Source organism: Panthera pardus, unplaced genomic scaffold (assembly GCF_024362965.1).
Source record: "Panthera pardus isolate Hobbes unplaced genomic scaffold, ASM2436296v1 HiC_scaffold_17, whole genome shotgun sequence".
Lineage (NCBI taxonomy): Eukaryota > Metazoa > Chordata > Mammalia > Carnivora > Felidae > Panthera > Panthera pardus.
This window is the reverse complement of record NW_026526732.1, coordinates 142,720,818-142,747,840: the sequence shown is the minus strand read 5'-3', so window position 1 is coordinate 142,747,840 and position 27,023 is coordinate 142,720,818. Positions and strand designations below refer to the sequence as shown.

The 27,023-nt window shown below is 39.7% G+C and overlaps 1 protein-coding gene across 5 annotated transcripts in view; it reads left to right on the top strand.

Moving 5' to 3' along the window:
• Positions 1 to 27,023, top strand: part of DNAH8 (dynein axonemal heavy chain 8) — a 331,845-nt gene that overhangs the window by 242,932 nt on the left and 61,890 nt on the right. For all 5 annotated transcript variants that reach the window (XM_053905062.1, XM_053905060.1, XM_053905063.1 and 2 more), the window contains 6 exons: positions 4,788 to 4,909; positions 8,202 to 8,320; positions 10,394 to 10,596; positions 23,017 to 23,090; positions 25,386 to 25,538; positions 25,911 to 26,066. In XM_053905062.1, coding sequence (XP_053761037.1) covers positions 4,788 to 4,909; positions 8,202 to 8,320; positions 10,394 to 10,596; positions 23,017 to 23,090; positions 25,386 to 25,538; positions 25,911 to 26,066 — 827 coding nt within the window. The remainder of the gene's footprint in view (positions 1 to 4,787; positions 4,910 to 8,201; positions 8,321 to 10,393; positions 10,597 to 23,016; positions 23,091 to 25,385; positions 25,539 to 25,910; positions 26,067 to 27,023) is intronic.

Sequence of the window (27,023 nt, the reverse complement as noted above, 5' to 3'; positions counted from 1 at the left end):
TGGTCTGGTTGATTGAAAGAGGGGTTAGTTTGAGAGGTGTCAGAGTGGAAGAGTAATGAATGTGATTTGGGGACCTAGTTTCTTTCAGAATAGGCCAGGTTTTGTGGACATAAAAACAATCCCAAACCCAAACTTTCCGTGGCTTGACACAACAAAGATATATTCTCATTTGTTTTCTTTCCAACATGCCTGTCATGGTCACCCAGGAATTGCTTCTATAATTACTATGGCAGAGGAGCAGGATAAGACAAATTGTGTGCTGGCTTTTAAAAGTTACTCCACAAGCGACACATGTCACTTAAAGGCTCATCTTTCATTAGCCAAAGCAAGACACACAGCCGCAACTAACTTCAAAGAGAGCAGGGACGTGCCCTTCCCCTGTGTGCGTGGAGGAAGGGGAAGCTGAGTGTTTTTGCACAGCTCTGGTGACTACACACACGTGTTGAATTTGCAATATCCAGCAGACAGTTAGAAAGGATAGGCCAGACAGTTTAGAAGAAGTCAGACAGTTGTTAAGATAGGCATAGAAATAACAGCCAAAGCCATGAGAACGAAAGTGATCATGTAGGAAAAACAAAACAAAACAAAACAAAACAAAACAAAAAACAAAACACGTCGACTATTTCTAAATTCATACTACGAGGTGGTAGGATGTGACACGCTTCTATCCTCAACATCCTATTTGTAACAAACAGGCAGTAAGTGATTACTTCTTATTACTCCATCATGTTCTTTCCCTACTTTAGTTAATTTCTTCCTCAGAGTCAGGGTAGATGATGGTTGTAGAAACCTTGCGAACAATTTTGCATACTCTCTGAAATTTCTTCCTTGAATTTTTATTTCCTGTAGTTCAAAGGAAGCTGAACTATGTCACTGGGTTCGTATTTTTCTCAGGTCTAATGTACCTGGAGAAGCTGATGTCTTAAAGTGTAGGTATAAGGCAGCGTGGTACAGTAAGGTGGGGGCTGGACCAAGAAGCAGAGAAATGAGCCGGGCTTTGCCACTGACCAGCTATGTGAGCTCAAAGACCATCACCCACTACCTCCATGTGCAAGAGGCTGAGGGGCCCCAAGGGGAAGTGATAAGTACCACCCAGGAGAGGTGGGGCAGGCGGTACAGAGGGTCCAGGCATACAGGTTTGAGGTCTCTGGGACGTTTAAATAAAGTGAACCTAAATTCACCAAACCTAGAAGCTTCTTCTGCCTCATTTCAGTCACCTTGAAGCTCTCTCACTTGGACTTGGGGCCACATCCTCAGTGTCTGGGACACTGGGCCATGGGGAGGAGGGACATTGAAGCATGTAGGAATCCAGGCAGCAGCAGGAGCAAAATGGGCCCCAAATGTAGGAAGGCCTTCTAACTGTGGAATACAAGTGAGAAGGGAGGTGTACTTTGGATCTTTCCTTGTTGGTGAGCTGGCTTTCCTTCCCCAATCCCATCTGTCAACATGGCCCCTGAGAAGGAGACAGATAGGATTTAGACAGAAGAAGGAAACCTGGCATGTTGGGCCATAATGGGTTGTGGGAAGGATGAAGGAATCAGAGGTAGAAGGAAGTCAGGTGCCAAGATCCTTACCTCTTCCCAGGCTCCTGAGGCAGAACCTTGGGTGGGTACAGAAGGGTGCTCAAGAAACATCCAGACAGGAGACGCCCCTGTATTCTGCCCAGAGCCACATTCCACTTCGCAGGTGCATGGCAGCTTTGGTGGAGGGGAGTGGCTAGATGGATGCGCCTGATGTTTGGCAAGCAGGAGCGTGGGCACGGATGGGCATGGACTCTTGAGAGGGCTGGTGTGCAGCAAAGGCATGGGGTTCAGGCCAAGAAGCTGCAGGGCAGGTGAGCTTTGTAACTGGACACAAAGGACCAGTCTCTGTGGATAGCAGCCCAATGTCCCCATAGGTCAGGCAGCATTTGTCATAGCTCAGAGGATGCACTGCAGGAACCTCAGCCTGTGACAGAGATGGAGGGCAGCATGCGGATCTGAGGCACCCTCCCCATCAAGATACAATCCCAACCCACCAGTCTCTCCCCTCACCCACCCAGCCAAACCAGAGCTATGAAGGAGACTGGATCTTTCGCAGAAAAGGTGTAAATCAGAGGAGACTGAAAGACACAGTGAGGAGGGGATTTGTCAGGAGGGTTAGAGTGGTGACTGAAAAATTTAAAAAGGCTGCACATCTGGGCTGTGGTGAGAGCACATCTACGACCCCATTTCATAAAACTGGAGAGTCAGGGAGAGCCTGATTGCACAGGGCCAGGAGAGCCAGTGAGAAGAGTTCGGATTTAATTTAGTTGGCAATAGGGAGCCTTCGAATGTTTTACGAGCAGGAAAGTAGCATGAGCAGAGCAGTGCTTTAAAAAGATTAATTTGGATTGTATGACAGTTTGGTTGACAGAAGTACAATCAGCTCAGCAGTAAAAGAGTTTTTTTTTTTAAAGACAAAATTGGTTTATTATAAAGTTTGTATCATTTTTGAGCTGTCTTACATTTTAACCAAATTATTTTCATAAAAATGATATATGATTTTGTTTTCAATATTCTTTACAGAGTTAACAAATAGAGCCCTTAGATCTTATATATATATATATATATATATATATATATATATATATATATATATAATTTTTAACTCCATACTTAAGAGGGAAAGAAGACTTATTTATTGTAGCAGAAATATTTGATTCCCCAGGAATGACTGTCCCTTTGTGTCAATTCCTACTTGTTTTCTGCAGTATTTGAGAGGTGCCTTTGACTTTCTTCTTCAACTGAGAATGTAGAGTACTTTGAAAAATGAAATAGATGCCAGGGACAATCCTTTGTTACAGAGTAATTGATATAACTATTTTCCCCGCCTGGTTATTTTAGAAAGATCCCTTCTTTCTTTTGTCATAAACCACGGACACAAAGACACCTTAGGGAGTCTCTGCTCTTGCCTTCCAGGTTGGATTGGACCCGAGCCTTCCAAGCCTTCCAAAACAGAGAATTAATGTTTACTATGTTAACAACTAATGTTGCTCTTACTATGGGCCAAGACTCTTCTAAGCTTTCTACATACATTAATTTACTTAATCTTCACAGCGACCAATCTGGCGGATTCTATATCATTACACCCGTTTGACAGAAGAGGGGATCGGAGAGAAATTGAGTTCTTTGTCTCTGTGTTTATGCAGCTAACAAGTGGCACAGAGAGCCAGGATATCTTGGGGAGCAGGATGGGCTGTGATTGTTGTGGGTTAGGGGAGGTACGCCAAGATGTTTGAAAAGACTCGTTGTGGCCTAAATGTCTTCTCCTGATGTCTTTGAAAACTTTTTTTTTTTTTTTTTTTTTGGAAAGAACCAAGAAGAAAATGTGTTGGTCTCTAAGATAGAGAAGCAGAGTCCCTTGAGTCTGCAGGTGATGCTCTCTAACAGTTGCTTCTCCTGCAGTAAACTCAGTACTAGCAGAAATGGTGCTAGAGGACGGCTTTCTCTTACCCCAGGTGGCAGAGGAAGGTTTACTCATTCTAAAGGCGTTTTGGAGCTCAGAGCTGCTGACCCAGAGGGGGGCAAAGGGATTTATAGGAGCAGAATACTTCAGCTCATTCATCTTCTCAGGAAGGTTCTAGTGGGAGAGCAGATGCCCCCCCACCACCACTGTCCCCTCTACCCCCTCTTTTGCCCAGAGGTCATAGGGGAAGTGGAAGGCATTTGATGAGTTCTTCTGAAGGATAATAGGATTTAAAAGTTCAGAATCACTGTTTTGCATACATCCGAATTAAACAGCATAGCTGGCGTTATTATGATAAAATGTTACTAGAGACATGCAATTGAGGACTTTTTTTGAAATTGTAAATATAATTATGTGTCTTGGTGGAAGATTGTCACATTGAGGATGCTCTTTTGATTTGTGATTGGCTTCAAAACAGGATCCAATGGTGTAATTCATTCTCTCCACCAGACTGCTAAAAAGCAGGGGTCTTGTGTGGTTTTCTCTGCTTTATCCCCAGCGCCTGGCATATGCTGATACATAAAGGATGTTCAGTAAATATTTGTTACATAAATGAATGAATAAATGATCTGAACACGAGTTACTCCTTTAAAAACCCACAGAAGTCTTACATTCCTCCTGCCCTCCATCTATCCATCTTTTTGACCTGGTAAAAAAATAATATTGAGTATCAAACTTCTGGAGGAGTGAGGACTAAGAAGTGACTTTTGAAACCACACATGAAAAGATCAAGCTAGGGGCGCCTGGGTGGCTCAGTCGGTTTGAGTGTCCGACTTCGGCTCAGGTCATGATCTCGCGGTCTGTGAGTTCGAGCCCCGTGTCAGGCTCTGTGCTGACAGCTCAGAGCCTGGAGCCTGCTTTGGATTCTGTGCCTCCCTCTCTCTCTGCCCCTCCCCCACTCATGCTCTGTCTCTCTCTCTCTGTCAAAAAGAAATAAACATTTAAAAAAATTTAAAAAAAGACCAAGCTAGTCACTGATATCAAAATTGTAAATGTCATTAAATTGATTGTTAAAAAAAAAAACCACGATAAAACCCCCAACAACTGCAACCACCTGAGAAAAATTCTGTGCAGGGAGAAATGACAAGAAGTTGCCATCTGTGTTTTGTAAGATGGTTTAAATCAGAAAAGAAAACACTAAGACATGGAGGAAATGTACTCCAAAAAGATAGCCACATTTTCTGTCTTGATTATTTTCCCATTTTCTCTGTAATATGGTTGTCTCATGTCTGTTATTTGGAATATAAGTGTCTAAAAATGAAGCACAGGCTGACCTGATTTCTACGGATGCCCTTCCCCAGGGGGAGCAGCTCTGGATCTGAAAGCCTGCCCTCCCAAGCCGTTCCGCTGGATCCTTGATATGACCTGGCTGAATCTTGTGGAGCTGAGCAAACTTCCACAGTTTGCAGAGATTATGAACCAGGTAACAGAAGGCTGGATGAAAGTGCACATCTGTAAACCCAAACGTACCCGGGGCCATTTTAATTGGGGCCTCCTGGCGACAATTTCTTCACCCAAAGGCTATCTGCAGTAGTGTAGCATTAAAGCACCAAGCTTTCTGGGGCAGATTTTGGAGGGGGAATATCAGAGAGAGCCTTGTCACAGGGGAAGGTGACTGCCTTTTCTTCCTGTGTGATGGGCATGGGTCATTCATAAGCCTGCCTAACTCAAGTTGTTACAATCCGAACAGGGGGGTGGTCCCTTTACTGTAGACTGTTGATGTTTTTACATTTTTACTGCTGCTTCTAATTAAATAAATTGTACACATTTGAATTTGAGGCGCATTAAGAGGTATGGGACCTTTTTAAAAAAATCATCATTTTCACAGTGAAAATATAAAATGGTGAAGGAAATGGTGAATATGCTGAACATGTCCTGATTCACCTGTTGCTTTTCTTTTCTTTTCATTTCTTTTCTTTTCTTTAAAAAAATTTTTTTAACATTATTCATTTTTGAGAGACAGAGACCGAGTACAAATGGGAAGGGGCAGAGAGAGAGGGAGACACAGCATCCAAAGCAGGCTCCAGGCTCCAAGCTGTCAGCACAAAGCCCGATGCGGGGCTCAAACCCATGAACTGTGAGATCATGACCTGAGCCGAATTTGGATGCTTAATCGACTGAGCCACCCAGGCGCCCCTCACCTGTTGCTTTTCTTATTTGAAAATGTAAATTTGTTACTGTGGATTAGTTGTCGAATTCAGTTCTCACTGGAGAATAACAGTGCAACTCAGCATAAAGATCAGTGTTTATTTCTGGGGTCTGCTGGTCATAACCACCTATCACTGATGCAAGGCCTGTGGTTTCCCAATGGCAGATGCTGAAAATCATCTTTTTGGGGGGTGCTGGTGATAGACAACTGGGGTGATGGGTGCAATGCAAGTTGGTAGAGACCTCATGCTGTCATCACTGATTTCCTCCCCTCTACACGCACACACACACACACACACAAACACACACACACCCTGCCCAGCATACACTAGGTGTGTCTGTTTAGTGGCATTTCTGACACATTACGGAGACTCTTTACCTATTCAGCCATGGCTGGGTTCACCTGTGATGGACAGTAAGTTTTGTTTTGTAGTACAGCCACACATGAGTCCCTCAAGCCCAAACAAGTAACTCTGGGAGAAAATAAGGTGGTCTGAGCCTGGCCGGGACTGGTAAGGGAGACCTCAGAGCACCACTGGAGTAATAAATAAATAAATAAATAAATAAATAAATAAATAAATAAATCATTCACCAATTGCATCCTCTGCTGGCGGGTTAGGTTGACACTGGGATAGGCATTATTGTTTCCTCTGTTGATTAGAATTTAATTACCTGTGGTGAGGAATCTGGCCGCTACTACTGCTTAACTATAGAATAAGTACTTTGCAACAGCTATAACCATGCAAGGGAAGTATTATTGGCCCCGCTTTATAGATGAGAAAACAGATTCAAAGGGGTTAAGTACTTGCCCAAGGCCTCATAGCCACTGATGGCAAAGCTGTCCTCTGACCTCATGCTCTTTCCCTGACATCATGAGTTATTTCTCTCCCAGTCACCATTGGACGGGCCAGAAATGAGGGAGCGGTCATCCTAAGGAAAGTTGCAGAAGTTCACGGGAGCTGACATCAGGTGGCCATCGATTTGGGGTCTCTGTGGCAAGAAAGGGCAGAAGGAGAAGGGGTCAGTCTCCCAGCTGAATGGATGTCAGGAAGAGAAATAGAAGTATCTCAAACAGCATCTGCCCTGCTTTGGCATCTCAGGCTGAACTGTTTAGCACCTGGAAGTGGTTTTGTTGATAGAGCCAGGAAAAGGGATGGGAAGTGGAGGTGAGCAACCAGGGGCTGGAAGATATCCCATTGCCCATCACAGATGGGGCTTGCTTGGAAGCTCCATCGGGTAGAGTCAAAATTAGCAGATGCCCGCCAGGTCAGTAAGCCAGGAACGGACACCCTCTCTTTTCTCGCGCCTCCTCTCTAGCCACAGTTGTGGAGGAGGGCTGCAGGGGGCGATGCGGGCAGCACCCAGGTACCCGTGTAGTAGGGTGGGGCGCCAAATGTGCAGGGCAGATTCTTTGAGAGCAGTCAACTCCAAGGAGCCACTGCAACAATCTTCAGGAGAAAGGTGGCAGTTGTGAAACAGTTCAGAAATCCTCCTCCTCCTTTTAGTGCCCCAGGGACAAAGTTGGAACGACTGCATTACAGAGCAATTGTTCTGCTGTTCATTTGCGTGCTGCCTATATCCTATATGATGAATTATTTGCGGGACGTGGACTTTGGGCGGTTATTTAACCCCTCTGTGCCTCAGTGAGAAATGAGGGTAATACAGGTAACAGTCCGATCCTTGGATCTGGCACACAGTATCTGCTCTGTTAGCTTTTGCCGTTTGCTTGTAGCTCTTACCATGGCTTTTAAAACATGCTTACAAACATGGTCAAAATAATCCCGGCTGCTTGTTGCAGCATCGGGCTCATCAATCTATAGTTTTTGTAATTAGTTTTGTCAGTACGTGGGCTTCAAGGAGTGCCTTTTAATGCCTCTGAAAATTGGCGTTTCTTGCCATGCCTCTGAAAGAACACGTATTTCAGACCAGCTCTTGGACAGACCTCTGTTCTTAGGCTTGGGGTCTCAAGGCAGGGAATCACTAAGAAAATAAAAGTTTAGAGTCTGTCATCTACCACTATTTTAAGTAGAGGTCAACATTTAGAGGTTTGGTTATCAGAATGGTCTATATCAGTGGTCCTCAACCAAGGGCAGCTTTGTGCCACCCCCCAGCCCCGCCACCGCCCCGAGAGCATTTGACAATGTCTGGAGACATTTTTCATTGTCATGAGTTGGGGATGAGGCTGAGTAGAGGCCAGAGATGCTGCTAACATTCTGACAGTGTGCAGGACTACTCCCCCAAAATAATCTGGCCCCAAATGTTATTAATATTGGCAGGTTGTTTGTAAACCCCCGTCTATGTTTTTTTCCTCCCTGATCATTTAGTGTAATTGATACACTGTCTTAATTTCCGTGAAAAATGTAGAAAAGCAATGGAAAAACTGAAGGGAATAGTAATATCCACATTATTTGAGTCACTGATTCTGAAAAAAAAAAGCAAACGGTGTAGTTATGCTTGAAAAATTATCTGCCTGTGAAGAATGACCCTCTAAAGTTACTCAGTATCCTCTCCAACATGTTCCAATTGTATATATTTCTATGGCTTGCTAATTGGCTTATTTATTTTAGATATCTCGTAATGAGAAGGGATGGAAAAGCTGGTTTGATAAAGATGCTCCAGAGGAGGAAATTATCCCTGATGGATATAACGATTCACTGGATACCTGCCGCAAACTTTTACTTATCAGGTGAGCATATGTATTATCAGACTTAGAAGGATCACTCATCAGATTGTCAAATTACAGATGTTACCTCAGTGAGTTTACTTCACTATGTCCCAGTGGGTATTCTAAGAAATGTGTGTGCTTCCATATTGCGGTTTGGGATGGCAATTCCTTAGTTCCTTGATAAGCAAATAAAATGGTGGTGGTGGCAGGGAATGTATTAGTGATAGTGCTTTTAGCAGAAGACACATGAAAAATATGCCTTTATTATTCCCTCTGTTCATCATTTGCCACTGAGTGAATCACTTATTGTTGAATTTACTTGATAAAAAAAATAATCCTCACAAAGTTACAAGGCAATTAGTCTACAAGCTGAAATTAAATTTTATTAGAGGAAAAAAACAGGAATTGCCTACTGAAATGTATAAATGTTGTTTTGGCTATTAAAATATGATGTGAAGGAAGAAAATTCTTTCCTTTTCTTTTCTTTCTTTTTTTTTCTTTTCTTTTCTTTTCGCCTTCCTTTTCCTTCTCACTTTTCATGTTTTCTAAATATCTAGTAGCTCAAAGAAGGCTACTGGAGGAGGCTATGGGAAGGTGTATGTGTGTGTGTGATTTGTGAACAAGGCAGGAGGGTGGAGGTGGGGAGATGGGGCCACCAAAAGAGCAACAAAAAGATGTAGGATTATTTTGGAGTGGTTTTTGTTTTCCCTAATAATATACACCTGAGCTTGAATTTCTTAGAAAAACTTGTCCACTCTTTGAGAGTAATCAGAATGGTCAGCAGTGGTGACCTCGTGATGTATGGAGTATGAAAGGATTACTTTTTTTTAAAGTTTATTTATTTTGAGAGAGAGAGAGAGAGCACAAGCAGGGGAGGGGCAGAGAGAGAGAGGGAGAGAGAAAATCCCAAGCAGGCTCCATGCTGTCAGCGTGGAGCCCAATGTGGGGCTTGAACACACAAACCATGAGATCATGACCTGAGCCGAAGTCAAGAGTCAGATGCTTAACTGACTGGGCCACCCAGGCGCCCCAGGGCTACTTGTTTTTATAGGAATAGATGTGTCTATCTTTTGTCCATCCTTTAAAGAGTGAATCTGTGCCAAACGAGTAGTGTAGTCTACTAGTAAATAAGAATCTGTAGAGCTTGTCTGTGATCCAAAATATCAAATAGTAAATGATATTTCTTTGATGTGTTGCTGTGTATAGAACCTACTACAGTGCAGGCTACACAGATGGTATTAAATAAGTGCTTGCTGATCAACCTACTTTTGGCAACTTTGACACTTTAATTCTCCCCTTGAACACTGCAGAGCTTCACAGTGTGCAGCGGGTTGGCCCCTGTTGTCTTCGGGAGCTGGTGGAGGACACCTCCCCTTGTGTCCCTGCTGAGCCCCAGCACCTAAAGTGGGGCCTGATGCGGTGGGCACAAGATAAGTATTTATCAAAGAATAGATGTGGTCCTGCCTATTAGTTTGAATAAGGAATTGCTTACCTGAAGCAGATAGCCTCAGTGACCAGGGGTAATCATTGATGTGATTAAAAAAAACATAACTAATTAGGGGCACTGGGGTGGCTCAGTCAGTTGAGCATCAGACTTCTGCTTGGGTTATGATCTCATCGTTCATGAGTTCGAGCCCTGTGTTGGGCTTCCTGCTGTCAGTGCAGAGCCTGCTTCGGATCCCCTGTCCTCTCTCTCTGCCCCACCTCTGCTCACGCATGTGCTCTCTCTTGCAAAAATAAACATTAAAAATAAGCTTTAAAAAAACTAATTAAAGCTTCAGTGTAGTTGGTGTGTCTTCTGAAAATGAGACATTTGGATCAACTGGCTTCTAAGGGTTCTTCTGGGTTAACAACAGACCATGTTTTTACCCGCTCTGGCCTATTTTTTCCCAGTGCCTCGCACCAAAACCACATGATTAAATTTGTATTCATTCAGGGATGGGAAACCTTCCCATCCTTCTTACACAGATCTGCAGATCTGGGAATTAGCTTTTTGTCCTTTTCTAGTTAATTATGTTTTTTAGTTGCTTAGAATTAAATAAAATGAAAAATGAACACACTGAATTTTTTCCTATAACTTGTATTCATTTCTAGGTCTTGGTGCCCAGACCGTACTGTTTTTCAAGCAAGAAAATACATTGCAGATTCTTTGGAGGACAAGTACACAGAACCAGTTATCCTAAACCTGGAGAAAACTTGGGAAGAAAGTGATACCAGGACACCTTTGATATGTTTCCTGTCCATGGGATCTGATCCCACAATTCAAATTGATGCATTGGCCAAGAAACTGAAGCTGGGTATGATCAGACATTTATTCAGTTTAGTAAAACCTCTGTATTTTTGCCTCAAACATTGCCTCTTATAATTTCATAACTGACTCTTATTATATATATTGTATATAATAATTATATAATTATATCTAATTATATATAATATTATATATATTATAATTATATAATTATTATAATATAGTATAATAATGGTATAAATATATATATATATATTTTTTTTTTTTTTTAAGTAGTAAGCAGATGTCCATACTACATGGATAGCAGACTAGGAAGAATGAACATACAGAACCATTGCCCTGTCTGTATAAAATTACAAAAAAATCTATTTTGTCAGAAATTGAAAAACTATAACCATTATTATAACACACAGTAATTTGGGATTTATTCATTCATAGTTTCTTTCAATAACTCTTTAGTACGGGCTGCAAGCTAGATTCAAGAAGCGCGGAGACGAACACAAAATAGCTGGGAAAGACAGATACATAAACACGTAATTGTGGCAACTTCTGGAACTGAGGCATAGACACACCTGATTACAAGATCCAGAGCTACTCGGGCTGCAAGGGGTAAAGGGAAGGCATCACAGTGATGGTATTTTGAGTAGGATCTAAAAAGGAGTTGAGATTTTAGTAGGTAGGACAGTGGGAGATACAAGGTAAGTTGCTCCAGGGGGAGGAGGCAGGGCAAGGAATTAGAAACACATAAGTGGTGAGAGCAGTGACTGAGTCAGCACGACCAAAGGACAGGGACCTGTATGGGAAGATCGAGCCATCTTTTTATAGAATAGCTGTTTGTAGGAGGGCTGTTCATCTGCTCCTCATGGTCTGGAAATCTGAATATTGTTGGCATTGCCATTTGGTATCTTTCAGGTTCAGATCTCTGGAACTATCCCTTATTGGGTTAATTCATTTATGTCTTTATAAAGATTATAAAGGTGATTGATCATGCATAACCAAACCTACCCTGTGAAACAAAACTTACATTGAGTTTATTAGTAAGTTAACATAATGTGATATAAAATCAATTTAGTCTTATCCAAGTATTCACCATGCTATGTGTCCTGCACTAAAAAATTACTGCAAACCATCAGCTTAGGGTATCATGGTCTATGGTCACTCTCTGTTTTCTCATCTTGACTTTTCTCTGTTCACTGTCACCATACCCTTCTATACTCTATATTGATCCATGTTTTAATCGTCACTTTCTTCAGTCTGAACACTGATACTCAATGTAAAGAGCTTCCAGTTGTAATGGCAACTATTCATGGTTAAGTTTTACTAACCACCTTAAAGGTAGACTGTGTTGCTCTGGTATTTATGGCAACATGCCAGTCATCTTCATTGGTCTAAGAGTGATGCCTCTCTTGCAGCCTTGTAGCTTCCAAATCTTCCTCAGATGTATTCCTTTATGGATATTTGTCCAGTTGCTTTGTCCAGATGCCCCACTTCTCTCTGCTTATGGGTTCCTTTTTCCTGTCTTACTATGCACCAATCTCTATGTGGCAGAACTCTTGGTCTCTGGTGGCTTGTGAGCTTCACTGCTTATATGTTTAGTAAGTTCACCATTCCCAGGGAAATTCCCCTTACTCTCTTGGCCCCAGGTCCAAATAGCAAGGGAAGAAATTCATTGGTTTTGCTTTGGTCACATGTTCCTTTCCGGGCCAATCAATGAATATTGCTGTGATGATGGATTCATAGCAGGAAGCACATGTGTGGGGCTAGAATGGGGGCATTTCTTAGAAGGGGATATTGTTCCTAGAAGATGGGCATGTTTCCAACTAGAATTACCATTTCAAATGACCTCAAAATAATGCTATTGTCTAGGACCAGAGTTTAAAACAGAATTAAGAAATTCAGGGTTTCTTTTGGGAGAAATTATAACCATGACATTAAATAAATTTAGCTGGAACTGTGCTATCACCTTTACTGTTATTACATGTTATCATACTACTTTGCTTGGCAATTTGGTGATTTCCATTTCTTGCCATGACTTAAGTTTTTCCAACAATTGTTCAAGCTTCTGTTGGTTGCTTTGTTAGGATACTAAAACAGAGTACATTTGATTTTGATCCTGAAACTCCATGTAAAGAGCTTCCAGTTGTAATGGCAACTATTCATGGTTAAGTATTACTAACCACCTTAAAGGTAGGCTGTGTTGCTCTGGTATTTATGGCAACTTGCCAGTCTTCCAGGACCCAATGAATTTTATACAGAACTCTTTGATGAATAAGTTTTGAGAATGCTAGAAAGTCTCATGCTATTTACTATCCCCCAAATATCTGTGAAAATGAAACTATAATATGTACAGAATAACATAGTAATCTAGTCTCAACTAGAAAGATTTTATTTGGATAACTGGATACTAGACAATCATAGGATACTTAAGGTGAATAGGCTGGAAATCTTGAAATCCAACTACCTTATTTTACAGCTGGGGAAACTAAAGTCTAGAGATTGGGCCATACAGCTGGCTGGGGACAGACCCAATTCAGGCCTTATCTCAGGGCTTCCAAATCCCACTGCAGTGGTCTGTTCTTTCATTCCCTTTCACCGCCTTCATTGGATGAATTAACCAGTTACCAGACAGCAACTTGAGGAATGGGACCAAATCAAATACATTTTTGTAAGAAAAGAAAAGCTTCTCACTATGGATATTGTCAGGTGCCTGTCAGACTCTGCAGTGAGAGATTTGGAGCAGACAAATTTTGCCCAGAAACACTGTGTGCCTGGGCAAGAGAGAAGACAGGTGTCTTTAGCATGAGAACCCTACCGGAGCCTGGATAACGGAGAAAGAGGATGGCTGGGTTTGAAGATAGAATCCAAACACAAGTGAAAGAGAACAAGTAAAATACAAACCCACAAATATACTGAAGTAGGAATGAGGAAATGGGCATAAAAACACATACAGATGAAAAAATTTAAATAACAGGAGAACAGTGCATAGTTATGGTAATAAACTTAAAAATATCATTAAAATGGACAAGTTTGTAGAAAAATACAAACTTATAAAATTTTCTCAGAAAGGGCGAAAAACCTGAATACACCAATAATCAAGATGAGAAAAATTAGAAGTTTTTACGTTATGACCTGAGCAGAGGCTCTGGGCTTGGTTTTTTTTTAGTAAATCTCCTAAAACTTTCACATACTTTATTCCATTTCAGAACATAGGAAAAGATGATACATTTTCCTCTTTATTTTGAGGGAATAGCATTATCTTGATAGAAACAGACAAGATAGTAATAACTTCATAAAAGAAATAAAACTACAAATTGACGCTGCCTGTCAATGTAAATGTAAAGATCTTAACTGAAATGCAAACAAAAAGAAATCATTGTGTCATTAAAAAAAATAAAGTACAAAACAATAGTAATTTTCTTTGACCAAGAAGGAATGCATGGGTGGGTATAAGAAAGATATAGTATTAAGAAATCTCATCACAACAATAAGTAAAAGACTCTTCCTTAGGCTATCATATTATTACCTTGATAGGTGCTGAAAAGCCTTTGTATAAAAATTAAACATTTGTATTCGACTTTTAAGAAGCTGATACATATAACATTTTATTAATATGATAATGAATATGAACTTCAGACATCAACATTTTACTTACTGGTAAACAACTAGACACATTAAAGTCAAGAATAAGATAAAGATGTCTGCTATCACCACTATTATTGAGCACTATTGTGGAAGATATAGCTAATGTATTGTAAGAATCATAAATAAAAGATATAACTATTGGAAAGGAAGGACAAAAATCATCATTACTCTCAGGCAGTGTAATTGTCTAACTACAAACACAAATGAATCAACTGAAGAACTATTAGATTTAACGGGACAGTTTGGTAAGGTGGCTGATCACAAAATAAATATATTAAAGAAATCAATGGAACAATCTTGTAAAATAAAATGTAAAAAATCCCATTCACTATAGCAATAAAAATAAAACTGGGGAATAATTTTTAAAATACCTATTAGAAGAAAACTATAAAACTTTCTTAGAGGCATAACAGTAGGATAGAATAAATGGAGAGTCAAACCACATTCCCAGTGTAAAGATTCAATATTGTAAAGATGTCAATAGTTGCTAAATTAATCTATAAATTGAAGGAAAGTCTAATTGAAATTCCAACTATATTTCTTGTTCTAATTGGATAGTAGAAAGATCTTAGATCATCTAGAACAATAAATGGACAAGAATAACCAAGAAAACTTTGAAAAGGAAAAAGAATAATGGGGAATGAGCACCACTAGATTTGGAAACCTTTATCAAATGGCAATAATTTAATCAGTGTGGAACTAGCTCAGAGTAGATAAACAGATCAATAAAGCAAAATGAAAGGCCTCAGATTAGGCTCTAGTATCTATAATAAGCTTAGTCTATGATAAGATTCACATTTCAAATCAATGGAGGAAAAATGGATTAGTCAATAGACATTGTTGGGCTAGCCGGTTAACTTTAGAAAAAAGTAACAATTTTATCTTACTTTAAACTCCAAAGTAAATTCTAGGTTAATTAAGCTATAGAAGAAAAAAAAAAGAATGTATTGGCACTATTGGGGTAGCTAAGATTTTCTTAATCATAATATCAGAATCTAAAACCAAGGCGGATAGTTTGGAGTGATGAAGTTTTGAAACTTCTGTATGTCAAAGCGCCATTAGCACAAATGAGGATGGACATGTGGGCTGGGAATGACAGCCTTCCATTTTAGCTGGAGACACTGGCAGTCCTTTTTAATGTATATATCACAAATCTTTAAAATATTTGTGCTTTGTCTTGACGATTCTATATGTATGAATTCCTTCCAAGAACATATCAAGAGACACATATCAAAATTTATATACAAAGATGTTTAATCTAGTGCTATTTATAATATTGAAAAATTGAAAATGTCTCATATATAGCAAAGGCTAGAGTTGAATGAAAAAGAAGGCATCAACATGATGGAATATTATGGTACCATTAAAAATTTTTCCAATAATATTTAATGACAGTAAAATACTCACAATATGCTGTTAAGAAGTAGAGATTTAGAATAACATCTGTGAGTGTATGTATATATATAATACATATATATATATATATATATATATAATTTTTAATATAGCTAGGCTTACAATCCCTTATTCAAAATCCTTGGGGCCAGATATACTTCAGAAATCAGAATAGTCCACCTTTTAGAAAGATAATATTTCATATATTATATAATATACTGCAAATAAGAGTATTAATACTCATAGACATAGGAGTAAAGTCTATAAATAGCCTCATATCCAGTCAGGTCAAGTTTTGCCACTAAAATGATTTTCTGCAAAATTTTCAGTTTTCAGGACGTTTTGAATTTTAAAATGAGGGTAAGCGATTGTGTATTGTGCATATTAAAAAGTTTAGAATGAAAATCTAGGGAGGGATATTCACGACTTTCATTTTCTTCTCTATACCTTTCTGTATAGTGCTTTCACTATGAGCGTATACTACTTAACTAGATATAAGAAGTTTTAAAAAAAGAAAGCGAAAAAGGGAAAAAGACACAAGCCTAATTTTGGAAAGAAATGGAAAAGCAGTTGAATTCTTATTAAAGTCTCTCAAATACAAACAAACAAAAAGCCCAAACACCAAAGTGTAATTATACTTTATTATCTGCAGCAACACTTCCTACAATACCTTCTGCATCCATCTTTCTTTTGAGAATTCCTCTTATGATGTTGTGGCATCTTTCTTTACCCTTTCTAGAAATTTGGTCTTGTACTGCATCTTATCTCACTGGTCCCTGCCCTTTGGGACCTTTTCTTCTTAAGGGCAAAGCTTCGTCACTTTTCCAATGTCAATCAATCTAGTTGTTCCAGACCATTCAGAAAATTTATGAAATATTTATTGACCTATGTTAAAAATGAAGAAAGTTTGCAAGTCAATAACTTGAACTTCTGCCTTAAGATACCAGGAAAAGAAGAGTAAATTAAACCCAAAGCAAGCTAAAGGAAACAATAAATGTTTCAGTGGAAAGAAATGAAACGGAGCATACAGAAACAACAAAGAATCAACACAGTATCTTCTTCGAAAAGACCAACAAACACCTACTAACAACCACGAGTGAAAAAAACAAATTAGAATGTTGGTAATATATTGAGCCCCACTCCATAAACCCCACCTCCACAAGACTGTGAAATACGCAAAGAGGTTAATTGAAATTATCCTTTTATAAAGATCAGAAAATATTATTTGATGATCATTAACTTGCCCAAAGTCATAAAGAGATAAGTGAACATTTGATGGCAAGGGAAATAAAGAGTGGTACAGGGAAATTCATTCCCAGGACTTAGTAGACAAACCATGGAAGTAAGTCCCAAAGGTTATACAGAAATAGAAGCTTAAATAAGAAAAGGGAAAGTCTCCATAATGGATAATATATGCCATTACCTCACAGTAAAAAGATAAAAAAAATAAATAAAAAGGAAAGAAAGGAAAGGAAAGGAAGGAAGGAAGGAAGAAAAAGGAAAATACCAATAATTGATAAATCTTCAGTTTGACCAAGAGTAAGGGAGAGAAGATTAAGTTTATTAAATCAGGAATGATAGGGGGAAACATCACTATTGACCTGACAAAAATTTAAAAATATCATAAGAGAATACTATGAACAATTATGCCAACAAATTAGATAGCCCAAATGAAGTGGGCAAATTATTAGCAAGAGACAACTACTGGAAGTGACTCAAGAAGAAACAGAAAACCTGAAGAGAACTATAAGAAGTAAAAATACTGATTTAGTAACCAAAAACTTCCACAAAGAAAATACCAGGGCCAGATGGCTTCACTGGTGATCTCTACCAAACATTTAAAAAATAACACCAATTCTTCACAAACTTTTCCAAAAAATAAAAGAGGAGGGAGCACTTCCCAACTCATTTTATGAGACCACTATTACCAATTCCAGAACAAAGATACCACAAGAAAAGAAAACCAATATCCCTTATGAATATAGAAGCAAAAATCCCAACAAACTACTTTCAAACAAAATCCAGCACCCTATAAAAAAGATTATGCACGGGGCGCCTGGCTGTCTCCATTGGTTAAGCGTCTGACTTCAGCTCAGGTCAAGATCTCATGGTTTGTGAGTTCAAGCCCTACATCAGGCACCACGCTGGTGGCATGAAGTCTGCTGGGATTCTCTCTCTCACCCTCTCTCTCTGTCCTTTCCTGGTGTGCTCTCTCTCTCTCTCAAAAATACATAAACAAACTTAAACAAAATTAAAACTAAAAAAAGGATTATGTACTATAGCCAGGTGGATTTATCCCAAGAGTGCAAGGTTAATTACATATGAAATTAACCAATATAATATGCCATATGAATAGAATAAGGAACAAAATCCGCATAATTATCTGAATAAATGCAGAAGGGGCATTGAAAAAAATTCAACACTCTTTCATGATGAAAACAAACAAGAATAAAATGGAATAAAAATTTGTTCAAACTAATAAAGAGCACCTACCAAAAACCCACAGCTAACATCATATTTAATGGTGAAAGGCTGAATGCTTTCCCCCCAAAGATCAGGAGCAAGACCCTCACCACTTCCATTCAGCACCGTATTGGAGGTTGTAGACAGGGCAGTCAGACCAGAAGAAGAAGTAAAATGATTTCTATTTACAGATTACATGATTTTGTATATAGAAAGTCCTAAGAAGCCCACCAAAAAACAAACAAACAAAAACTATTAGAGGTAATAAATGAGGTCAACAAGATTGCAGGATATAAGATCAATATTTGAAAATTTATTATTTTTCTATACAATAGCCAGAGCCATCCAAAAATGAGATTATACGTGAAATTCCATTTATGGCATCATAAAAAATACTTAGGAATAAACTTAACAAATAATTTCAAGACTTATACATTGAAAAGTGCAAAACATAATTGAAAAAAATTAAAGAAGAATAAATATATGGGAAGACATCCTGTGTTCATGGGTCAGAAGACTTAATATTGGTAAGATGTCCAAATGGATCCACTCTCCAAATGGGTCTACAGATTTAACATAACCCCCATCAAAATCCCAGCTGCCTTTTTTTGTGTAAATTGACAAGCTGATCCTAAAATTCATAGAGAAATACATAGGACACAGAAGGACCAAAACAGTTTTGACAAGGAAGAACAAAGCTGTAGGTCTCATACTTCCTGAATTCAAAACTTACTATAAAGATACAGTAATTCAAACAAGATAGTGCTGGCATAACAATAGACATATATATCCATGGAATTGAATTGCAGTCCCATAAATAACCCCTAACATATATGCCCAAGTGATTTTCAACAAGGGTTCCAAGCTGTTGGATGAGGGAAAAGATAGTCTTTTCAACAAATGGTGCTGGAAAAACTGATACCTATTTTTAAAAGAATGGAGTTCGACCTTTATATCATACCATATACAAAAATCAACTCAAAATTGACCAGAGACAAATGTAAGGGCTAAAACTATAAAACTCTTAAAGAAAACAGGAGTAAATCTTTGTGACCTTGGATTAGGCAGTGGTTTTCTAGATATGACGTCAAAAACGTAAGCAATAAAAGAGACAATGAATAAATTGGATTTCCTCAAAATTTGAAACTTTTGTACTTCAAAGGGTGCCATCAAAGAAAGTGAAAAAGGCAACTTACAAATGAGAGAAAGCATTTATAAATCATAAATCTGACAAGGGTCTGGTATACAGAGCATATAAAGAACCCTTACAATTCAACAATGAAAAGTCTAATACCCAATTTAAAAGTGAGCAAAGAATTTGAATAGATATTTCTCCAAAGAAGATATATAAATGACCAACAAGCACACGAAAATATCGTCAACATCATTAGTCATTAGGGAGATGCAAGTCAGAACTACAATGAGATAACCACCTCACTCCCAATAAGATAGGTTGAAAGAAAAAGATGGGCAGTAACAAGTGTGGGTAAGGAAGTGGAAAAATTAGAACTTTTATGCATTGCCGATGGGAATGTAAAATGGGGCAACTGTTTTGCAAAACAGTCTGTCAGTTCTTCAAAAAGTTAAACATAAAGTTACAATATGACCCAGTAATTCTACTTCTAAGTATATAATGAAGTGAATTGAATATATGTCCGCACAAAGACTTATACACGAATGTTCATAGCATTCGTGTTCATTATTCATACTAGCCAAAAAGTGGAAACAGCCCAAATGTCCACCAGCTGATGAGTGGGTAAACAAAATGTGGTCCATCCATGCAGTGGACTGCTACTCAGCCATAAAAAGGAATGAAGTTGTGATCCATGCCACAACATGAATGAACCCTGACAACATTATGCTAGTAAAAGGGGACAGAACCAGAAGTCACATATTGTATGATTCCATTTATATTAAATGTCTAGAATAGAGACAGAAAGTAGATTAGTGGTTCCTGGTTGGGAGGGGTCATGGGGAGTGACCACGAATGGGTGTGTGATTTCCCTTGGGGATGATGAGAATGTTCTGGAATTAGATGGAAGTGATAGTTCCACAATGTGATGAGTAAACTAAAAAACATTGAATTATATACTTTGAAAGAGTAAATTATACTTCAGTTTTAAAAGTTTAAGGAAAGAGTTATTGAGCACCTACTGCCTGCCACCCACTGTTCAGGTGCTGGGCTAGCCACCGGGATCTAGCTCCTCCCTTTCCTGGGGCTCACATTCTAGTGTGGGGGTAAAACAGACAATAACCGACAAACAAGTGAGTATATACTATGCTAACAAGAAAAGTACATAACCTGCTAAGAAAGAAGCAGCGTGAGGGACAGAGTGATGGGAGAGGTGTGCTGTTTTACATGGGATGGGACAGGGAAGCCTTGCTAAGAGGGTGAGGAAGATCTGCAGTGTGAAGGAAGTGAGGCAGTGCAGCTCTCAGGGGGACATCTTTCAGGCAGAGGGAATAGCAGTGAAGCTGGAGTGTGCCTGGGGAGCAGGCCATTGCAGCTGGAGGAGAGTGAATGGCTGAGCGGGGGGAGAGTAGTGAGGTAAGGTGTGTGTGTGTGTGTGTGTGTGTGTGTGTGTGTGTGTGTGTATTGTGTTCATGCAGTGTGTGTGTTGAGTGTGTGCATGTAGTGTGTGTGTAGAGTGTGTTTGTAGTGTGTTCGTGTGAGTTTGTGAGTGTGTGTAGTGTGTGTTCGTGAGTGTGTATGTAGAATGTGTGTAGAGTGTGTTCATGTAGAGTGTGTAAAGAGTGTGTGTGTAGAGAGTGTGTCGAGTGTGTGTAGACTGTGTAAAGTGTGTGTGTGGAGAGTATATGTGTAGAGTGTGTACGTGTAGTATGTGTGTAGAGTGTGTGTGGAGAGTGTTTAGGTGTGTGTGTGGATAGAGTGTGTGTAGAGTGTGCACATGTAGTGTGTGTGTGTAAAGTGTGTAGGTGTGTGTGTAGAGTATGTGTAGAGGGAGAGTGTGGAGAATGTGTACGTGTAGTGTGTATGTAGAGTGTGTAAAGAGTGTGTGTGTGGAGAAGAGATAGTGTGTAGAGTGTGTATGTGGGGTATGTGGAGTGTGTAAAGGGAGAGAGAGAGAGAGTGTGTGTGTGTGTGTCTGTGTGTGTGTCTGCAGTGGGGGCTATTGTGTGTGTTTAGAGGCTGTAGCTAAGAACTTTGCACTGGATTTTGGGTTTTGCTCTGAATGAGATGGGAAGCCATCAGATGGTTCTGAGTAGAGCATGGACATGATCTGATTTAGGGCTAATCCCTCTGTCTGCTGGGGGAAGAAGAGCTAGTAGGGAACAAGAGCAGGGGACAGGAGTGCGAGTGAGGTCACTGGTTAAGCTTTTGCAAAAATCCAGGCGAAAGATGATGGAACCTTGGGCCAGGGAATGAAAGTGGAGATGTGGACAAGTGAGCAGATTCTGGGTGTGTTTTGAAGGGATGCCTCTAAGTCTCCTCCTAATCCATTCATGGATCAATATTAGAAAGTCAGGCCACCTAAATGGAAAGCAGCTCTTCCTTTTCAAAGGTGTATTTCAGAAGAGTTGGAAGGAGACAGGAGATAGACTGTGGCTCACACTCAATGTGTTATCACTGTTTGTCCCTATCAAATCTTCCCCCCATTGACCAACTGAACATTTGTGTGTTCTTCAAATGAAGGGCTCAGCATCTCTTTGAATGATCCAGAGGCTCCTCCATTCAAGTCCCACCTCCCTTTTCTTCTCCTTTGGTAGGTTGTGTGGATTCTTCTCGGCTTTCTCTGGGAGCAGTGCCTGGTTCCACCTCAGCCTCTTGCAATTCCTGATTCTTCAAGCGGTGCACTGATATCTACAAAATATCTATGACAATCCTCTGTCAGGAACCCTTGCAAAGTTTCTCCCTGTGACCCTGAGTTTATGAATAGTCTCTAATGTTGCAATTTACAGAGCCTCACAGAATTTCTGTCCATTAGCCATGCAGTGCTGTTCAAATGATGTGTGTCCTGACAACTTCTCTGGTTCCTGACATACTTCCTCCCACCCCATAAATTTCTCCATCACTTATAACCTCCTCTAGTGGTTCCCAAGTTAGCCTCACTGTTTTCGCTACCACAGTGCCCCACTTCACTGAGGATCCAGGCTCATCTGGGATAGAAGGGCAAAAACATTCCCTGCTTCGCAATGTCTCCACTGACATCCTTTTCTGGCCCTGAGATCATGCCCCTAAAACTCAAGGAAATTGGGTCTACAAAAGTTTGCTTGAGAATTAATTTCCAATTCCAGTTTCACAAGCATGATTCAGAGACTTCTTCATTTAGTGAGTTCATGTGGCACGGTGCAAGTGGGTTCTCTGCCTGGGACCTCAAATGCACTAAAGAGTCTAAATAGCGGATTCTCCCCCGAATTGTAGTCGTACTTCTGATGTTGGAGTGGCCTCCACTTTCTCTTCATGCTTAGTTCCAAGGTGGTGATCTAATCTAAGGAGCAGTTACCCCTGAATACAGTCCTCCTGGGGCTGAGTTGCCTTGAGTTCTATCTCGGAAAATAGACAATCATGCAAACAAACCCAAAATGGACAGAAAGCACTGCAACCCTGACATTTTAAAAGAATAAAAACCCAATTAAATTTTCACTGACGCATCTGTTAAAACACCAAAGAAAGATTCTAATCAAAATATACAGCAAAACTCAAAAATCCTCTTTCCCTCTAAATACCTGTGATCACCTCATTTCCAAAATCCCCAAACTCTCTAAAAACCCAACCTCGTGTCCTTTGTATGTCTTTGCCCTCAGCTTTCCAGACAGTGCCTCCAGTTTCTGTCCCGCTCATTTCTGTCATCAACACAACCAAAGGCCACACCTGTTTGAGTAACAAGGGCCCTTGTTAGAAGCCATGGCGGGAGGGAGGCCATGACCATTGAGGAATTATTTTTTTTGTCCCAATCCTGTTACAAAATTTACATCTTATCACAGTGGTCCTTCTCCTATGTTACAGAATGCAGAACTATCTCAATGGGGCAAGGACAAGAGGTACATGCTCGAAAGCTGATTCAGGTGTCCATGCAGCAGGTAGGTGACAAGGACAACTACTCCTAGTGCATCATTCTTGCTATTAGTCCTCTGGACATCAGGTCTACCTGGGACTGCCACAGTGATGGCTTAAGCATTGTGCCTGTGGTGCTCCATCATCATTTTCCTTTTTTTTTTTTTAATGTATGTATAGTCAATCTGTGATTACCAATGGATTTTAAAGTTTTTAATGTTTTTATTATTTGTTTATTTTAAGAGACAGAGAGAGAGAGAGAAAGGGACGGACAGAGAAAGAGAGGGAGAGAGAGAGAATCCCAAGCAGGCTCCACGCTGTCAGTGCAGAACCTAATGCAGAGCTCAGTCTCACAAAGTGTGGGATCATGACCTGAGCCAAAATCGAGAGTTGGAAACTTAACCAACTGAACCACCCAGGCATCCCTGATTACCAACGAATTTTAAACTGCAAGCTGGTTTGCTCCTGACATCCCCACAAAAAGCTTGTTTTATTTTCTATAGTGTAAGCTCTATCTTATTTTCACTAAATTTTTTTTTTTTTTTTGACAACTTGGCAGACACACTTTCTGGTTTCTAGGAATGGAGCTCTAGCAAGTCTTGGAATTTGACAATCAACATTAATAGATAGTGCTTAAGAAGTGACAGACCGAGACAGTTACATTTCAATTTTTGGTTAAAGTCAGACTTTATTCTTTTCATTAGTGGATAGTTGCAGATGAATAAGAAATATTTGAGGATGTTATGTTTAAATATTGATGATGGTTTTTATTGAAAATTGCAAGCTGGATGGACTCTTGAGAAATATTTTCCATCACACCTAATAATACACAGGACATTAATTTTCTAGAAATGCTTGGTTGATAACAATTTCAGCTGTGATAAGAAATTGTACCACTTACAAAAATAAAGTAAGATCTCGGTTTATTTCTAAGCTTTTGATCTCCAAATGTCTGTAGCAACTTTGGTGCAGCTTTTTCTTGGGAATTAATGACAAGAGAGGGTTAATGAGCTAAGGCTCTGCTTGGGCCATCGAATTCTCAAGTTAGTCATTATTTCTCAAGTGCCCTAAGCCTTTTTCTTTATCACTTAATTATATTCAATAATCTATTGTATCTAATTTATATATATCAAGGCAGTTACATATAATTATTTTTACTCAGATCAAGTGATTCACTCCAAGGAGTGATTTGACAGTTTAATTCTGGATCTTAAATAATTTCTTTAGTTTCCGTGAATGAGAAACTTCTAAATTTCAGCAGTACATTCACACTAACCTTCTTTGGAATATTAGCTTTTATAACTTCCATGTCCTGTTTCTCAAGGTGGGATAAGTATGGATAATAATGACATTTTGAGAAACAAACAAACCAACAAACAAACCAACAGCCCATGAACAGGTACAGCCACATTGCCCCTTGAGGGCCACCAGATTTTTGAGGTGAAACTGACATTGTGGAATGAAATGGAATACCCAGCGAGTAACTGGATCCCTGCGGCACAAACTAACTACGAAGTCCATCTTACTCTGCAGCCCCCTGTTGTCTAGACGAACACGTCCCCTTTGCTGCTGAAGCCAGTTCGAGTTGTATTTTCTCTCACGGTAGGAGGCATAACACACAAGAATTACCGTATATTTACTGCGCTCACTATTTTGTAGCTGTATTGATCTGATCTTTATATCAGGGTATCAACATGTTGTCTGGTTAAAAAAAAAAAACAACCTGTGTTCTCATAGAGCAGCATTGGCTATGTGACTTATATTGTTAAAGACAGTTTTAGCAAGTATTAAGGTAGTGAGTGCTTAGTACATTTTGTGGCTTTGGGACTATATGGGAGCGGTGATGACAACAAATGTTTATTTTACATTATGGTAGCACAAGTCACCACATGTATTGTCTCCATCTTTCATGAGATAATGTGCATCTCTCTCTGTGACTACGGATGATTTGGTTCGGAGGTGAGTCAGTTCCGATTCACCTTAGGACACGTTGTTACAAATTCCAAAATACCCGTTCCTACCATTAGATGGTGCACACACTGTACTTACACAGGGCTTCAAGCTTTCATTTCTGTTTCCTTCTGAACCTGGGGTGGCTGAGTACTATTGTTTTGAACCCACTTGATTCCAAGTAACCAGATTTACCAGTAGCAGAAGAAAATGTTTGTATTGACATAAAATCATCTTACCAAAAATAGGTGCTCAAAACAGTATTTACATGCGCTAAGCAAAGGGTTTTTTTTTTCAATCGTACATTTTGTTTTAATAAAATTGTAACAAAAAATTACAAGATATTAATATGAAATCATTTTTGAATACAGGGTGGCTGGGTTTTACTGCAAAATTGTCACCTTGGCCTAGAATTCATGGAAGAATTGCTAGAGACGTTAATTACCACGGAAGCCAGTGATGACTCTTTCCGAGTATGGATAACTACTGAGCCCCATGATCGATTCCCAATTACGTTGCTTCAGGTTTGTTGCCGTGACATAAGTGTCTTTTCCTTGAGAGTTGTTTAAATAAAGATGACATCGTGGCGTTATTGAAAGATGAAACCACAACAGGGATTTTGGTGCAGTAGAGTCTGTAAGATCTTATGTAATAATGGTCAAAGTCCTAACTAAACCATCCATATTATATAGGAACTATTTCCACAGAAGAGTTATAAGACTCGGTAGTAATTCATGGGGTTTCAGCTGTGATTGATGTCATTGGTTTACACAGTGCTGAATTCTAGCCAACATACCATGTACCGTAAGCATACTGTTGTCTGAGGGATTGTAATTTCTATTTTATCCTTGACAATAATTTCTAGAAACAAAACTACCATTTGCTTTTTACGACAGACTTCTCTCAAATTCACTAATGAGCCGCCCCAAGGCGTACGCGCGGGTTTGAAAAGAACATTTGCCGGAATTAATCAAGACCTTCTGGATATCAGTAATTTACCCATGTGGAAGCCGATGCTTTACACAGTAGCATTTTTACACTCCACTGTGCAGGTAACTTCTGAGAGCAGTTTGCACATTTAGGAGATGCTAATACATTGTTTCTCTGCTGCACTGTCTGCTTACCTCACCCTGCCTTTTCTCTCCTTCGTGGCCCCTTTCCCCACCTGGCATAGTATCTATTTGTCTGTGTAGTTAAATGTTTTCCCTGCTCCTGTCCCTCACTCTGGCCATGGGAGCGGAAGACTCTTGAAGGCAAAGACTTTGTCTTTTTGTAACTTCTCAGTCTCTCTGGCCATAGGAGCATCTGGGGCATTGCTGGAACTCAGTAAATATTTGTGAGATGAACATGGTTATTTAGATAGAAATTTGGTTTTCAGAGTACCTATGCTGGCCAGGAGCGTTATATGTACTATATCATGTAATGCTAACAGTCACATTTCTCAAAGTGAGAATGGTGTATCACCATTTTAAAAAAGAGAAAATTGAAGTGTCTGGGTGGCTCAGTCGGTTGGGCGTCCGACGCTTGATTTTTGGCTCAGGTCATGACCTCATGGTCTGTGGGATTGAGCCCTGGGTTGGGCTCTGTGCTGATAGCGGAGAGCCTGCTTGAGATTCTCTCTCTCTTTCTCCCTGCCCCTCCCCCACTCATGCTCACTCTCTCTCTCTCTCTTTCAAAATAAATAAGTAAAAAACTTCTAAATAAATAAATAAATAAATAAGCCAGAGGACATTGATTGATAATATGTCCAGATGTATAAATAAATGAATGAAGATAGTAGCACTAAAGCAGGAGCAGCTACTATTTGCTAGATGCTTTTCATAGATTATTTAACCAGTCTGACTGCAATGCCTGTAATTTTCCTCAGACTCTCAGGAATTTGTTCCTTGGACTGTCCTAGATAACAGGAGAACTAGACACAGGGACAACGCAGCCCCAGCCTCACTCCGGGTCCATCCCCCCATCCCTTTAGTGTGTGACAATAAATTAACCATGCCCAGGAAAAATTA